Here is a 14,723-nt window from a genome sequence, read left to right as displayed (position 1 = left end):
CCTTAGAGCTTCATATCGTTGGTGCTTTCCTTTGTGAGAAATCAGATTTAGGTGTTCAATTGCACTCTTTACAGAGGACAGCGTGACAAAATGTCTGTGTAAAAATCTAAATGAAAAGTGTCAGCATCTGAGATCATACTTACTTGGATGGGCAGAGAAATGATGAACCAGACTGCTGATGTACTACAAGCTGCACAGGGCAGAAAGATATTCAGTCCCCCACAGAGGAAATGCAGGGGGCTCGGATCACCCTCAGTCTCGTGGTGAGCAGTGCGGAGCATCGTACTCAAGTCCCTCACAGGGCCATACCTGCAGCTGGAAAATAGGCAGTTGCTGTTCAAGTGTAATTGGGATTCTCTTCCACCGTACTGATCACTGCTGTTCAGCACCCTCAGATTAGCCAGGACATAATCTGATTGACAGAGTGGAAAGTTCAAGTGTAGTAACTCAGGGTTAGTTTTTGCCAAAAGCGGTAAGACATTTTCCATGAGTTACCCATCTCAAACCCCAGAGATATACGGTATAATCTTAAATGCCCATGTGCAGTAGCAAATGGAAAAATACCAGTTTCTGCCTTGATATCAGCCAAGATAATCTGTGACACCTCTGTAATTATTGCCATTAAATATATTTCTAAGGTTTTCTTCTGGTCTGTTCTAGTGACTAAGCTGCATAGCAGATGACAGCCTCGTACTGCCCTTGGTTCTGGAGGTGCACAAATGTTAGAAAGCCCAATACTGTTAACAATTCTAGTTTCAAATCCTTCTGATAACCACAAGGGAATTTAAACCCTTTGGTTAAACTGTGTTTATAGGAAATAAATGCCAACTATATGAGTTTACGAGTTCTAAGTGTTAATGAACATTCTTTTACTGCACCGTGATTTATTCTTGCATTCACACATTCTGTAACCACGTGTCACAATGTCTTTAAATTGATACACTATTCTAAAGAAAAAAAGCAGATTCTAGGAGTAAATACACAATTACTCTAAAGAGCAAGGGTGCAAACTGCGCTTTCTGTATTTTTCTGAGTCTGTAGCTGCTAGGAAGATGAACTAGCTCGTTTCATTAATTATGTCTAATGTCGTTGCAGGCTACAACAGATTTGTATGGGAACTGCACCCTGCGTCACTCAGGAACGTCTGCAGCTGCCCCTGAGGCAGCCGGAGTGTTTGCCTTGGCCCTGGAGGCTAAGTATGCTGTTGAGAAATTCCTTGTGAGCTCTAGAGAGGAGAGGGCCTGCAGTTTGTTTAATGTCGTTCATCGTACAGGTTGGCAAGGGGCTTGTCCGTGGCAAGGGGCTGAAACGAGCAGCAGACAAGCTGCCTGCTACAGTAGTGGCGCGCGTGGTAACTTCTCAGTGGAGCGGTGACGGTCTTGCCAAAGCCAGAGAGCAGATTCAGCTCGGCTGACTCGCTCTCTGTGTCCTCTCCATCCACTGCTTCCAAGGGTTTGTCTTCTCCAGCATTGTTTGGAGGGAGACATTATTTAATTTCTCCACATATCCAGTGCAGAATGCCCAGCCTACAAAAACATTAGAGCAAACACGCAGTAGCTGACAGGAGTTGTTCTTGTGCCACAAACTGTCTGCAGTGACAGATGCTTGGAGGAGAGTACAACAACCAGGGATTAAGAGTCATCTTTCAACAACAGGTTTGGCAAATCTGTGGTTTGGAGAGCGAGTGGTTGGCATATCCTGCTTAATACCCACAGGCAGATTTATCCTCATTGGATTTGTCTCTTTTTCAACTTCTCTGTGTTTGGCACCTGTATCATCCAGTGGCAATCAGTTCCACAGTGAGAATACTTTTTGGCAATGGTGGTGAGGAATGTTTCCTTAGGTTTTGCTTAATTTATTGCTGATGATTTCCTTCTGTGCTACCTAATCGCTCTGTTACATGAAGGAATAAATCTCCATTGTCTATTTACCATCTCCATGCTATTCCTGACATTGGAGACACCTTGTATATCTCACTTCATTATCTTCTCCAATGATTATGAATTTTTTCCTTACAATAACCTATACCATCTTTTGACTTTGTGTTAAATCATTTTATGAAGTGAGAATACATTTACTGAAGCACACGGCTTCAGTTACTGTAACCATGGCATGAAGTGAGCACTGTATGTACATAGTTTTCTTAAACAACATGCAGAAAAAATTAAGATCTAGCAGAGGAGACATTTTCTATCAATACCAGATCAATGATTGTTGTGCTCAGCACATGGCTGGGCCAAGTCTCATTTTTTCAGGTAAAACACACATGGCAGGCATTTAATTTGGGATGATCAACCATTCTACTATCAAATTCATTCCGTGGGACAGCCACGATGTGGTCATTGATTATTGCCATGAAAATACGAAGGTTTAGTGAATTTTCTGACTACTGAGTGTTTAACCTGGACTACGATGTTAGTATCTCAGTAATAATTACCATTCCTCTTCATCTGGGCTATCCGTGAAGACTGGAATTACTCTTGCCAAGCTATCACGAGTAGAGCTTAGACTAATACCCCTGGTTTGCAAGCACTGACCAGAAGCGGTGGGGTGCAGGGGAGGAGATAGAAAGTTAAAGCAGCCTTCACAGGAATGGCTACCCATTTCCCATGCAGAGAACTGCTGCCTGCAGTATGTCTCTCAGCTCTTAAAAGGTTTCAGTACGAATGATGCAAGCGATATCTGGTTTTCGGCTATGTGTGTCACCTTGGAAAAATGACAGTAATTGGCTATTCTGGCGCACATTCAACATGCACACACGCTTATTACTTGGGGCACAGAATGCTGAAAAGCGGATCCTTTTAGGTTGATGGTTTGAATCAGACATATTGTAATGTTGAAAGAGTTCATCATAGAACAACTGGAGTAGCTTTAGTTATGTAGAATGAGAATGTCAGTTCTAAAGCTTCCAGAATAATAACTTATAAGTGCCCTTCCTGTCATCATAATCGCTGCAAATCTAGGAAGACAAGAGCTGGTGATGAAAAGTGATCGTTGAATCTAGACAAATGTTACTCTACTGCCTCCATCCATGCTAGTGTATCACAGGGGACAAACCTCTACTGTAACCTGCAGTACAAACCTACAGCCACTCAAGAGTCCGTGTATCTGTATTCCCAGACTTCCAAAATTGCTAAGACCTTGATTTTTATAGCTCACCAGCTTCATCACATCAGGGGTTCTCTGGGTGAACCTTGGAGAGGCTGTGGGAAGAGCAGAAGGAGCGAGGAAAAGAGGGCAGGATGTAACAGGAAGGCTAGGTGCCATTCTGTCATCGACCTTTTCATGTTCTTTTCAGGATCTGGTATAATATCCTGCTCCTTTTATTAGCTTAAAAATTGCATGGTTTGTCTATAATGTGTAGGTGAAAGCGGTTGCTTTCAAGAATGGGGAAACAATCAGAAATGATTTTTTGGTGTAGGGGAATATATTTTTGGGGAAGTACTATACAATTAAAAGCTATTCTTATTCCCACCGAAATCGACAGAAGCTTTGTTCTTGATATGTGTGTAGCTACAACTTCTGTGTGATTCATAGAAGCAGATTTTATCAAAAGGCTTATTCAAACACACTGTCTTCTTTTAATATCTGGAAATACTGTTTGTTTTCCATGTTGCTCTTCCACAGCTTGGACCTGACATGGAGAGACATGCAACATCTGACAGTGCTCACCTCCAAGAGGAACCAGCTTCACGATGAGGTTCATCAATGGCGTAGAAATGGCGTTGGGCTGGAATTCAACCATTTGTTTGGCTATGGTGTCCTCGATGCGGGAGCAATGGTTAAGATGGCGAAAGACTGGAAGACTGTTCCCGAGAGATTCCATTGTGTCGGAGGGTCAATACAGGAACCTGAGTAAGTGAACGATCTATGTGTTTGCCTTCCTCCAGGCTTTCAGGAGGCTACAAGCATGCAAATACAGTGACAAATGCATAGGTAGTAAAAAAACATAAAGATTTTTTTATTTTCTAAGAAAGCCTAGCGTTACCAGTAGCATTCAGATATTTCAATAAGTTGATAAAATAAACGACATGATCATTCAATTCCTGGTTTGCTGGAGGAGTACGTTCTACAGCTCACCTGCATCATCCTTGCTAGTGCCAGCAGTGTGAATAGCAACATCCATTTCTCCTGGGTACTTACAGGTTTGTTTGTGCCAGAGCTTCTGTCAAGAGGGAGCCTGTGCACGAGTGAAAATCTGGAGGGCTGGCACTGTAAATTACATAAACTGCTGCCACATGAAATATCTGTCAGCCAGGTCATATCTCCTTGTGACATATTCCAGCAGACAGTTTTATCTCCAAAAGACTGAAAAAGTCATCTGCAGGTACCAGTGATGCAGTTTGAACTCTGCAGCATTTAATTGTGTTTGGTTTATGTTCTTCAAATCTCTAATTGCCATCTAGGTAGTCAAATTATTTTCTGATTTACCTTCATGTGCTCGAGTGAATGAGTCAACAAGTGAATGAGTTAATACTAATTGACTGCAACAGCTATAGGTCAATTTAATTATTTGAAATACTAACCTAATAATGGCAAATCTATGTCTCTGTGATTTGAAATTTGACTTTTAGTGCCATTTTTGATAGCATCATTATTCTGTTGGAAAAACAGAGCAAAAACCAGTGCATCACCCAAGCACATAGCTCAGCCAGGCAAAGAGTGAGTTTGTTCCCAGCCTTCCAGTTTGTATTTGCAGGACCCAAGTCTCTACAGCTGAGATCTGAGTTTTAATTTAACTGGCCTATGCCTGCTCACAGGTAGGAAACGAATGAGGCAGTGCTGACGCTAACTTTGAGCGATCTCTAGTTTATTCATAATTTAAATGCAGACGAATAATCTCATTTATCTTACTGCGGCCTCATTTATGGAAATGGGGATCATCTCTAGAGGAGGAGAGAAAATTACCGTCTGTAGGCTTGGCTCCATGCATTAGACAAAGTGCTAGAGGAGTTCTGGCAACAGAGTCGGGCAGCTGCCGTGCAGTGGTGTCGCCTCCTTCGGCCTTTGCTTTTCTGTCCCATTTCTGCCATTGAATGGATACAAAAGCAGAGGTGATGATGGTGCATTTCCTCCAGCCCAGGGATATGGAAGCGCAGGAAAGCTTCCCAGTAGCTGTCATTGCCCAACAAGTTTCAGGCTTGAGAGATAGGCTGCCCTGCCTTGGTGTCTTCTGAGAGCAGCGCCCAGATCTGTAACGTTCAGCCAGGTCAGGCACCACCTAAACCTCCCAACTCTACTGTGTGTGGTCTGTGTGGGTGCCCCCCTATAATTACCCAACACATCTATATGTTAATAGGAGTGCTGTAATATTTACGTCCCTCAGTGAAAATGCCTCTGACAGGAGATGAGCATCACTGCTTGTGATGTCTACAGGTTTTGAATTATGCTGTAAATAAAACTAGTGAAGTCTCAGCATCTCTAGAGATTCCTTGGAAATGAAAACTACACTGCAGTACCATAGGATCGTTCTCAACTGTGAGATTATGCTTCTTCACCTCTGGCCGGCATGTACATTTTCCTTGTGTGTTTTCCTTGTGCTTTGGCACACCAGATAAATCTTGAGGGTATTACATGGTGAAATATTTTAGCTATACAATATTTATGTTATACCAGCTTCTGCTCCAGGGCATCTGTAAGATTCAGAACAACACAGGCTTTTCAGTTTAAGGTAAGTGTTTAAGTGCCCGGAGGACGTGGCCCTGAACATCTTTTTACTCTGCAAGTACTTCCGAGAAGGTAATACTCCAAGAAAGTGGGGCAGAGACTGGCCTGAGCCAATTAGTGGTGTACTAAGCTGTAATACCTGGAACTCATCTCAAGAAGAGAATTCCTGGAAGCTAGGCTTGAATGAAACGCTTTTGCTGGTCTCTGAAGAACACACTATTTCATTAGGAAAGTGAAAGGGCTGGTACTCATCTCTTTTGAAGATAATTCATTACTGTAACGTGGTCAATGCCCTTTGAAAGGGACTCTCCTGCTTATTTTGCTGCGAAATCTGGGTCATGGAGAAGCCACTGGAAGAGGTAGTGACAAGCTGACTGGAGTCTTTTGTGACTTACTCCCTTTTTTAATGATTGCAGTAATCCTTGTCTTTCAAGTATTTCTTTTAGACAGAGGGAAGTGTCACGCTGCTCACTGATGGTGAAGACACAGAGAATTTTGTTTACACTCCCTGGGCATTTCGCCAGCCGTTTTCTGAGGCAACTGGCAATTGCCAGTCGAATCCTGACCCCGAGGGGTTTATCAGGCGGTCAGTGATGGCTGTCAACTTCCCCTGCAAGAGCTGGGCAGGCGTGGATGCAGCTTTCTTTCCCCCAGCGTGCTGTTCCTTGTTCCTGGCAGGCTTGGAGCTGCGCTGTGGAAGCGGTGCTGCCTCCCAGGTTTCCTCAGCTGCGTGGGAAGCGACCACACCACAGGTGCCCGCCACGCGGAGAGTCAAGAGTACCAGCCGTTGTAACGTTTCTCCTTGTTGTATGCAATTCATCCTCTTGGCAAGTGTTGGCAAGACCATTAACAGCCAGGAATGACTGCGCAGTCTAGCTGTGAAGCGGTTTCCTCCTCTTGGGCGCAAACTTCCAGGTGTTGCATCCTCGGGTGTCCAGCTCTCTGCTGCTGGTAACAAGGATCTGGTTTCTAGTTGATGACGGCATCCTCGCAAAATAGACGCAGCAGGACTGTGCTTGTGTTCCAGCTGCAGGTCTAGGTTCCTGGGAATACTTGGGGCAGATGTCCTTCAGTTAATTGTGCATTTGCCTTCATAAGGACTGAATAACAACAACCAAGAAACTTGTGACTTCAAGGTGTAGCACTTTGGAAACTCAGGAAACAAGTGCAACTTCTTCCCTCGGCATGGAGCAGGAGCAGTTCAAGGAGAGCAACTTCATGGAAAAATACTTTTCAAATGAGCTGACACTGGGATCCCATAGAATCGTAGAATAGTTTGAGCTGGAAGAGACCAAGCAGGGACATCTTAGACTAGATCAGGCTGCTCAGAGTCCTGTCCAACCTGACCTTGAATGTTTCCAGGGATGGGGATTCTACCACCTCTCTGGACAGCCTGTTCCAATGTTTCACCAGCCTCAGTGTAAAAAAATTCTTCCTTTTATCTGGTCTAAATCCCCACTGAAGTAGTGAAAAGCCACAAAAAGGTCTCCCCAGAGCCTTCTCCAGGCTAAACAATCCCAGCTCCCCTGGCCTTTCTTCATAGGAGAGGTGCTCCAGCCCGTTGATCATTTCTGTGGCCCTCAGTGTTTGTGCTGGTTTCCACATCAGAAGGATTTAGGCTTGAATGTGACTTCACTGAAATTCTGTGCAACTGGCTCCTCTGACCCCAGAGGGCCATTTGCTGCTGGTTTTTTGTGTGACTGACACAAGTGACTGCTTATGGTTCTTCTACTGAATATACACTTCATTATGCAATTACCCAGTGTAGCAGCGGTAAGTAAAGGCAGCTATTAAATATATGTTACTATTTCTTAAAGAGCAGTATGTACTACTTAATTGTATTCCTTCTCTCTTTGCGTAGGTGTACATTTCATCATGTATTTTAAAATTAAGGTTTTGATATCATTTTCTAAAAAGAGATTGCTCTTTCTAGCTAAGTTTGCAACAATTATTTCCTTCCTTTTACATGTATGAATAAGGAAAACAGTACCTTTTTTTGTATCTGTGAGGCAGCAAAACCCAGTAGCTTTAGCATGATCCGTACCTTGTTGTGTATATCCTTTTAATTTGCTTGATTATCTTTTGACCCACAGAAAGATACCACCAAGCGGCAAGCTGGTCCTCACTCTTACAACTGATGCTTGTGAGGGGAAGGAAAACTTTGTCCGATACCTTGAACACGTCCAGGCGGTTATAACTGTGAATTCCACTAGGCGAGGAGATCTCAACATCAACATGACCTCTCCCATGGGAACAAAGTCCATTTTACTGAGCCGGCGCCCCAGGGATGACGACTCCAAGGTGGGTTTTGACAAATGGCCTTTCATGACCACACACACGTGGGGAGAAGACCCCCGAGGCACCTGGGCTCTAGAGATTGGGTTTGTCGGCAGCCTGCCGCAGCGGGGCGTGCTGAAGGAGTGGACACTGATGCTGCACGGGACTCAGAGCGCTCCGTATATAGACCAAATAGTCAAAGATTATCAGTCCAAACTGGCCATGTCCAAGAAGGAAGAGCTGGAAGAAGAGTTGGATGAAGCAGTGGAGAGAAGCCTGAAGAGTATACTGAGCAAGAACTAGTGCTGTGCTGCATGACGGTGTCTTTCCTTCCCCAGATCCCTCTGCTCACCTTTCTACTATCTAAACCTCTATGTTAGACATATTCCAATGATCGTCTGTGTAGCCAGATTATCACACTTTCTTGATTTTAAAGTCTTACATCTTGTCAATAATTATTTTAATTACCACCGAAGCAATCCTTTTTTTTACTCTAAACCACAAATATACTGTCCCCCACCAAATACTATGTACAGTTTGTGACTGTAAATGATTTTTTCTTTTGTGTCCTACGACTAGGTAATAACCCGCAAAGACGTTGATGGCTTTTTCCTTCATATTTTTGTGGTAAATGTTGTTTGTATTAAAAAAAAAAAAAAAAGAGTGAATTTTAACATTGCCGATTGGTGATAATGGGCACATTTTCTAAAATTATTGTGAGAGAGGGAATCACAAAGAGGTGGGCTGGAGAGGTCTTTGAATGTTTAACAGCTCCTTCTCCACCATTGACTTCAGTGGGACTTTCCCCATTGGGTTCAACCAAAGTAGCACTAGGCCCTGCAAAAAGAGGAAATCTGCAGAGGAAGAAAAGTCACCAATCCAGTTTGCAGAAATCCAATTCTTTTGAGAGTTTTCTTTAATATATACACACATACAATATACCTGCTAAAACTTCAGCCGTGGAATGGGTCAACAGGCATGCAATAAGGAAGGCAAAGCGATGCCAAAGCTGGGCAGGTGCTTTGCAAACAGGGTCAGGGCATCCTAGAAGCACAAGTTTCATTTGTTCGTTTGTTTGTTTGTTCAGTTTTGGCAATTCAAATCGATCTCACGTCTCACAGCGGAACGAGCTCATAGGGAATGAGCTGCAGGGTTTCTGACAACCTGTGTGCGGAAGTACACCTGCTCGTCTCCGCACAGCCGTGTATGGCAGCATAAGGTGAGGCTGGGTCGGCATTTCCAAACACAGACCCTTCTCTTTTCTGGGTTTTATAACCTGCCTGTCTGTAAATTGCTGTGGGAGAAATTTGAAGGACCCAGTTTCAGTCCCAAAGCAATTTTTTTTCTTTTTAATTCAAATTTCATTTTTAAAAATAGAGATTTGTTATTTTTTGTGTTATACACATATATTTAAGGAGAAAAATATGCCTAAGTTATTAATGTGTAATGTAAAGCTGGCCTTCTTGGGAAATAAAATGTAATGTGTCTGGGAAGATTTGTTGGTACTCATTGCTCTTTGCTGTTTAAAGAGTCCGTCCCACCTTCACTTTTCGTACATGAGTAAAGTTGGGTCTCTCTTGCCCTCAGAGTCCGCTCCGGCTATTGCCATAAGGTGTAACATCATCCTTGGTGGGAATTACTCATGGTAGCAACCACAACGTGTTCTCAGGTGTGAGATCCCAAATTCAACCTTTGAATAATAAAAGGTCTTGATTCTACAAATATTTAGGCATCACTCACAGTAAAGGCCGTCTGCGGACCTACTCAAATGCCAGTTTTCAGGCAGGTACTTGGGTTCTTTGCAGGATCCAAGATCTGCTTTTTAGCAGTGACCGGTTTCAGACTTCTAGTATCTATTTTTAATACACAGAGTATTATTCTAAAACATTTAAGAAAGAGTTGTTCTAGTTGGTCAGGCGCATAGGAGTAGAAACAGATTCAGTAAGTAAATATTTATCTAACAAATTAAAAAAATAACCCAAAGGTTATATGGTGGACGTATTTCACTTAAGAATGTGTAAACTGTGCTCTTACTTCTGGAGAACATCCATCTTGTAGCTTTCCCTAAGAGGCCTGTGCTTTCCCTCACAAATCCAAATGCAAAATAAACAGTTCAACCTACGCACAGTCTATGCGAATGACGCTCTAAAGCTGAGACAAGCAGCCTCGTGCTACTCACAGGTTCCTCGCGGCGTGCAGCAGTCCCTTCGGGCAGTCGAGTCACACCAGGATAAAACAGGCATCGGCAGGAGAAGAATCAGACCCTGTGTTGATTTTTTTTTATTTATTTTTGAAGTGCTCTTGCTTCTTTGTTCAAGTACCTAATAGTGGGTTTAACGTGGTGATTTAAAAACCCCAAAAGGACAAGATGGGTCCATTTCAAAGCATGAACTGGAGTTCACGAGGCAGGAGCCGAAACTCGCTGCAGAGGAACAGGTCAGGGACAGGTTTGCTGCTGTCTTTGGAATCGAGGGGGTCGTGTCGGTGGCAGGAGGTTTCCGTGGAAGGCACCCAGTTCTCAGAAAGAGCAGCCCTTACGTATCAGAGGGAAGAGTCTACCGTATATTTATATCTACATATTTATGCATACAGCTGTATGTCTAATGCATACACACACCTGCGATCTCTCTCTCTCTGTGGATATAGATGTGTGTTACATACGATATGTATATTCAGAGTAATTTACGTATATTTGCTTACAAATATATATAGAATTGCATATGGTATGTAATGTATAATACATGCACGCACCTCATAACTTTCTGTGTGTGTGTGTGTGTATGTTCAAAGAAAGAGGTAGCTGGAAGGACTTCTAAAATGTGGAAGAAAAATTTGGAATAAGAAAAGTCCATGTGGCAATCTTAAGTGAACGTGTACATGCCTTCCCATTGCATTAATGTAATTTTGCAGTTCTCTATTCAATCATTAAATATCTTATAAAGCAGCAAAATAACTAGATGGTTGTTCATATTTTCGTAATGCTGACCTAATTTATTAAGTGAAAGATCACGATAATAAGTGATACGCAGAAATGGTGAGGTTCGATATAGGTATATGTAAAACTAATTGTATATACAATATAGAGATCTACTTCAAATTCTCCAGGATTTTTACATCAGGGAATCACTGAAAAATATGTCTGGTTAGTTTTTATGGTATTGCTGATGGAAAATATAGTTAATTTGTTAGTATTTATAATCAAGGGGAAAACGAAGCTCATGATTTCAAACAGGTGACCACTGTTTAACTGAAGCCCTGTGATGATGTTTTATAATAATGAGTAAAATAAAGAGCTGTTGTAAACTGGCAGGTCCTATCATCATTGCCTCTCCGAAGGTGCACAGGAGGAACTACGCCGCTGCCTGTGGGATGTCTTCCTGCTCCTCTGCTTTGGACACCGATAAACTTGTATCCCGTGTGTACTCGATACTGAGAAAATAATCACAGTCCTCCAAAAGCAACAGCTGAAGAGGAACAGGCTCTGTGTGAACTCTGTGATGTGGCGGGACACCAAAGGTGAAAGCAGAGCCTTGGATGGAGGGTCAGCCCCGCAAGAGGCACGGCAGCAATGCGGGTGCCAACCTGCTGCCCTCGGCGGGGAAGGGGAAGCTTGGGGAGAGAGGTGGTGACATTTGTGCACTGCGCTTCACAAGCAGATTTGGCCCCAAGGAAATGATAATACAGCTTTTTTTTTTTTTCTTTGCTGTTTGGAGCACTTTGAGCCTCTCCCTCCCTACTTCCCAGTGACACTTTCGGATACTTTTTAGATCACGTTCCCACGGCACAGGGTAACTTCTTACCATTTCTGCAGCAGTAGCAGATGGCAGGGAACCTCCTGATCTAGTTCCGATTGCCACAGAGGCAGGACTGTGCCTGTAGTCACCTCGATCTCATCCCCGGCTCTGCCGAAATAGATGCTCGCAAGTATTTCACCATTAGGCTTTAAACACTTCACGGAGAATCCGCATTTAAAGCAGCGATTAGCCCATAAATCGTGAGATCTGCTCTACCTTTCACCATTGTAATTGTCAATAATAGAATACTAGTGTTTTTTCTACATAATTTTCATAAAAATTTATAGAAAGGCGCCATCATCTGCAGCTTTACTGGGCAGCTGCCATGTTTGTGGAAAGCAGGTCACAGCTCTTAGCAGAATTTAGGCCTTGGTTCTTTGTGGTCCTTGACTTCTGCTGCTCTTGGCATCTATGGTGCAGCTCTGCACTGGTTTGGTTCAAGCCTTGCACCTCAGGTTGCTGCCTCTGTAACACAGTACATGACTTCTTCAGCAATACAGGCCATCAAACCCGCTTCAGGGGTGATTTTTATACCGCGCAGCTGCTGAATGAGCATCAGAAGACCATTTCTACATCAGCAAAGTGTGGTGACGCCACAGCACAAAATAGAATGTGTCAGGGATGTTCACGCATTCGACACCTAACCCAGGCTCTCCTGAAGTGTTGCCTCTTTGCCCTCGCGTAAGGCTTTTTGTATTTTGAACATTAAGTTCTCTGTATTGCAGTGAAATCAGATGGCGGTGGGGCGGAGGGAAATACCCAGTTCTGTCTAGGTACTGCCTGAATCTGTTTATACGCTGGTTTGTGACAGAATTATTAAACGTAGGCTCTGTTGCTGCAGTTGGTTTGGGTTTTTTACCTTGCAGTAGTCAAAAACCTGCTTTCACCAGCAGTTATTCTGAGCAGTTGCTCCCAGCTCACCGGTGTGCAGCCTGCATACGCATTGATAAATTCCTGCTCTGAGGTTATTTACACTGTTAATAAATTAAACTGAGGGAGGAAAAAAAAAAAAGCAGCACACACCCTAGAAAGTCATGTCTGGTGTAAACTCCCACTAGTATTTCACTAAAACAGCAGCGACAAAAACATCCTGAATCAAAAATGTGACTATGTGGGTCGTCTATCCCTGTTTCGAACAAGGGAGTGTTTCACCATTCATAATAGTCACAGTAGATTAGATGCGACACCTGCATTAAAATTCACTAATGAAAAAAACCCCCAACAATGCGATATTGAATCAAAGTCTTGAGCGATGTAAGAAAGTGTTCTGGACCCTCAGGCTCGTCAGCAGAAATGGCTTTTAGAATCATAGAATCAATAATCAGCCAGAAGGAAAAGGTGTAACAGTGCTGAAAGCTGAGAACTGAGATGGGAAAAAACATATAGAACCCGACTTAGTAGAGCACTTCAGTGTGGACCTTGCTTTAGTGGGATTATTTGTACGCGTGAAATCAGGCTGAGGCCTAAATGATGGATGAGCATGTTAAAAAGGGCTCAGTATTTTCACGTACACACGTAGAAGGATTTCTCTTCTTTTTCCTTTTCCGTTTTTTTTTTTTATTATTTTTTTTTTGCCCCCGAGGCAAAGGTTTCTGGAAGCTGCAAGAGGCTGTTGCAGAAGTGTCAATTTTTGCTTCCCCAGGCACAGGGCTGCGGGGAGGCACCGCTTCTTCCAGGAACCCTATGGAGCTCCATGGGACTGCAGGTGGCTGGGTTGCAACAGGGTCCCGTGGCCACGTTGAACTCTGTAAAACGCTACAGGCTGAGGAAATACTTAACAAGAAAAATACCAGAACACACAGTCTGTTGAATTGGCTGCAGTCTGCTCCAAAGCTTGTTGGCATTTGTAAATACCTTAGTTGGGTTGGTGAAGGACAAATGATGCCTTTAAGTATCTATAACGGTTATCCCCCACCTTGGTGGAATTTCAGATTTTTTTCTGAGAAGATACGCAGTACGAGCTTATTTCAAATACAGAGAGTTTGTCTTTAAAGCCAAAAAGAAAGGTCTGCCAAGCTCATCCTTAAAGACTGTAAATGAGAAAGATGTGGAAGAGGTTATTTAGCACCTATCCAGCCCTTCCCCTGCACACCCAGTCAGTTAACATTTACTATTAGGGACTATTAAATAGTAAAGGCAACAAAAACCCACAGTGGGTATCTTTGGTAGAAGGCAAAACTTTTATTAAATGAACCAAATGTCACAAGTTAACATTTGCAGGTGTCTGAGAGATGGGGAATCGTACGGCGTCTATAGGAGCAGTAGAGGAATATGCAAATTTGTCCCGGATACTGTGGAAAGCCAGGCAGCTCTGTAATCATAATTACTTTCGACTTGTCCTAATCATGAAAATCAGTTACGTAGGATGTGCCCGTTACTTGTTGCCCTGGAGCACTCTAATGGTCATTGCACCAAAGGTGAGCCTACGTCAGACAGAACTGCCATCAAGGTATCAATCTGTTCCATACCAAACAGCAAAAAATCTCACTACTGTATCATTCGGTCAGGAAAAAAAACACAGTCATTTAATAACTATGCCAGACAAGTTGACTATCAAGGGGGGGGTGTCTGTTCGCTTAAGAGCCTTTGTCACCTGGTTTCTTCTTGCTCGTCTTCTCTATCATCGTCTCCACAATCATCGCTGTCTCTTCATACGTCTGAATTCTGTCATCAGAAAACTTCTCGATGGACTCCACCACCTCCACCTTCTCGTAGCTCATGGAGCCAGGCAAGCCCGCTTCCCTGAACAAAAGGCCCTGCTTATCTTCATATTCCGTCTCTCGAAGGACTCCTGGCTCAGTTGGGGTTATCAGACCAGGGGAAGGAACTGTCTCAGGCTCAGAGATGTCTGGATACTTTGTGATTTGCTCGATTTTTCCTCTTGTTTTTTTGCCCCATTCAAGCACGTATTCTTTCTCTTCCTCTTTCTGTTTATCTACGAGTTCAAACTCTTCCCTCCTTTCACAGATACCCACTTTCTCTTTT

The 14,723-nt window shown here is 43.2% G+C and overlaps 2 protein-coding genes across 2 annotated transcripts in view; one reads left to right on the top strand and one right to left on the bottom strand.

Annotated features, from left to right (window-relative positions):
- Positions 1 to 8,588, top strand: part of PCSK2 (proprotein convertase subtilisin/kexin type 2) — a gene marked incomplete at its 5' end in the record, with an annotated part of 31,028 nt that extends 22,440 nt beyond the window's left edge. The window contains 3 exons of the mRNA XM_009870913.1: positions 1,096 to 1,196; positions 3,628 to 3,855; positions 7,761 to 8,588. Of these exons, the coding sequence (XP_009869215.1) occupies positions 1,096 to 1,196; positions 3,628 to 3,855; positions 7,761 to 8,247 (816 nt within the window). The remainder of the gene's footprint in view (positions 1 to 1,095; positions 1,197 to 3,627; positions 3,856 to 7,760) is intronic.
- A 5,726-nt stretch (positions 8,589 to 14,314) lies between these two features.
- BFSP1 (beaded filament structural protein 1, filensin) overlaps positions 14,315 to 14,723 on the bottom strand; it is a gene marked incomplete at its 5' end in the record, with an annotated part of 11,341 nt that continues 10,932 nt past the window's right edge. The window contains 1 exon segment of the mRNA XM_009870805.1: positions 14,315 to 14,723. This exon segment is cut by the window's right edge and continues 29 nt beyond it. Coding sequence (XP_009869107.1) covers positions 14,315 to 14,723 — 409 coding nt within the window.

This window comes from Apaloderma vittatum, unplaced genomic scaffold (genome assembly GCF_000703405.1).
Source record: "Apaloderma vittatum isolate BGI_N311 unplaced genomic scaffold, ASM70340v1 scaffold8700, whole genome shotgun sequence".
Lineage (NCBI taxonomy): Eukaryota > Metazoa > Chordata > Aves > Trogoniformes > Trogonidae > Apaloderma > Apaloderma vittatum.
Note: the sequence above shows the minus strand (reverse complement) of the source record. Positions and strands in the feature narration are given on the sequence as shown.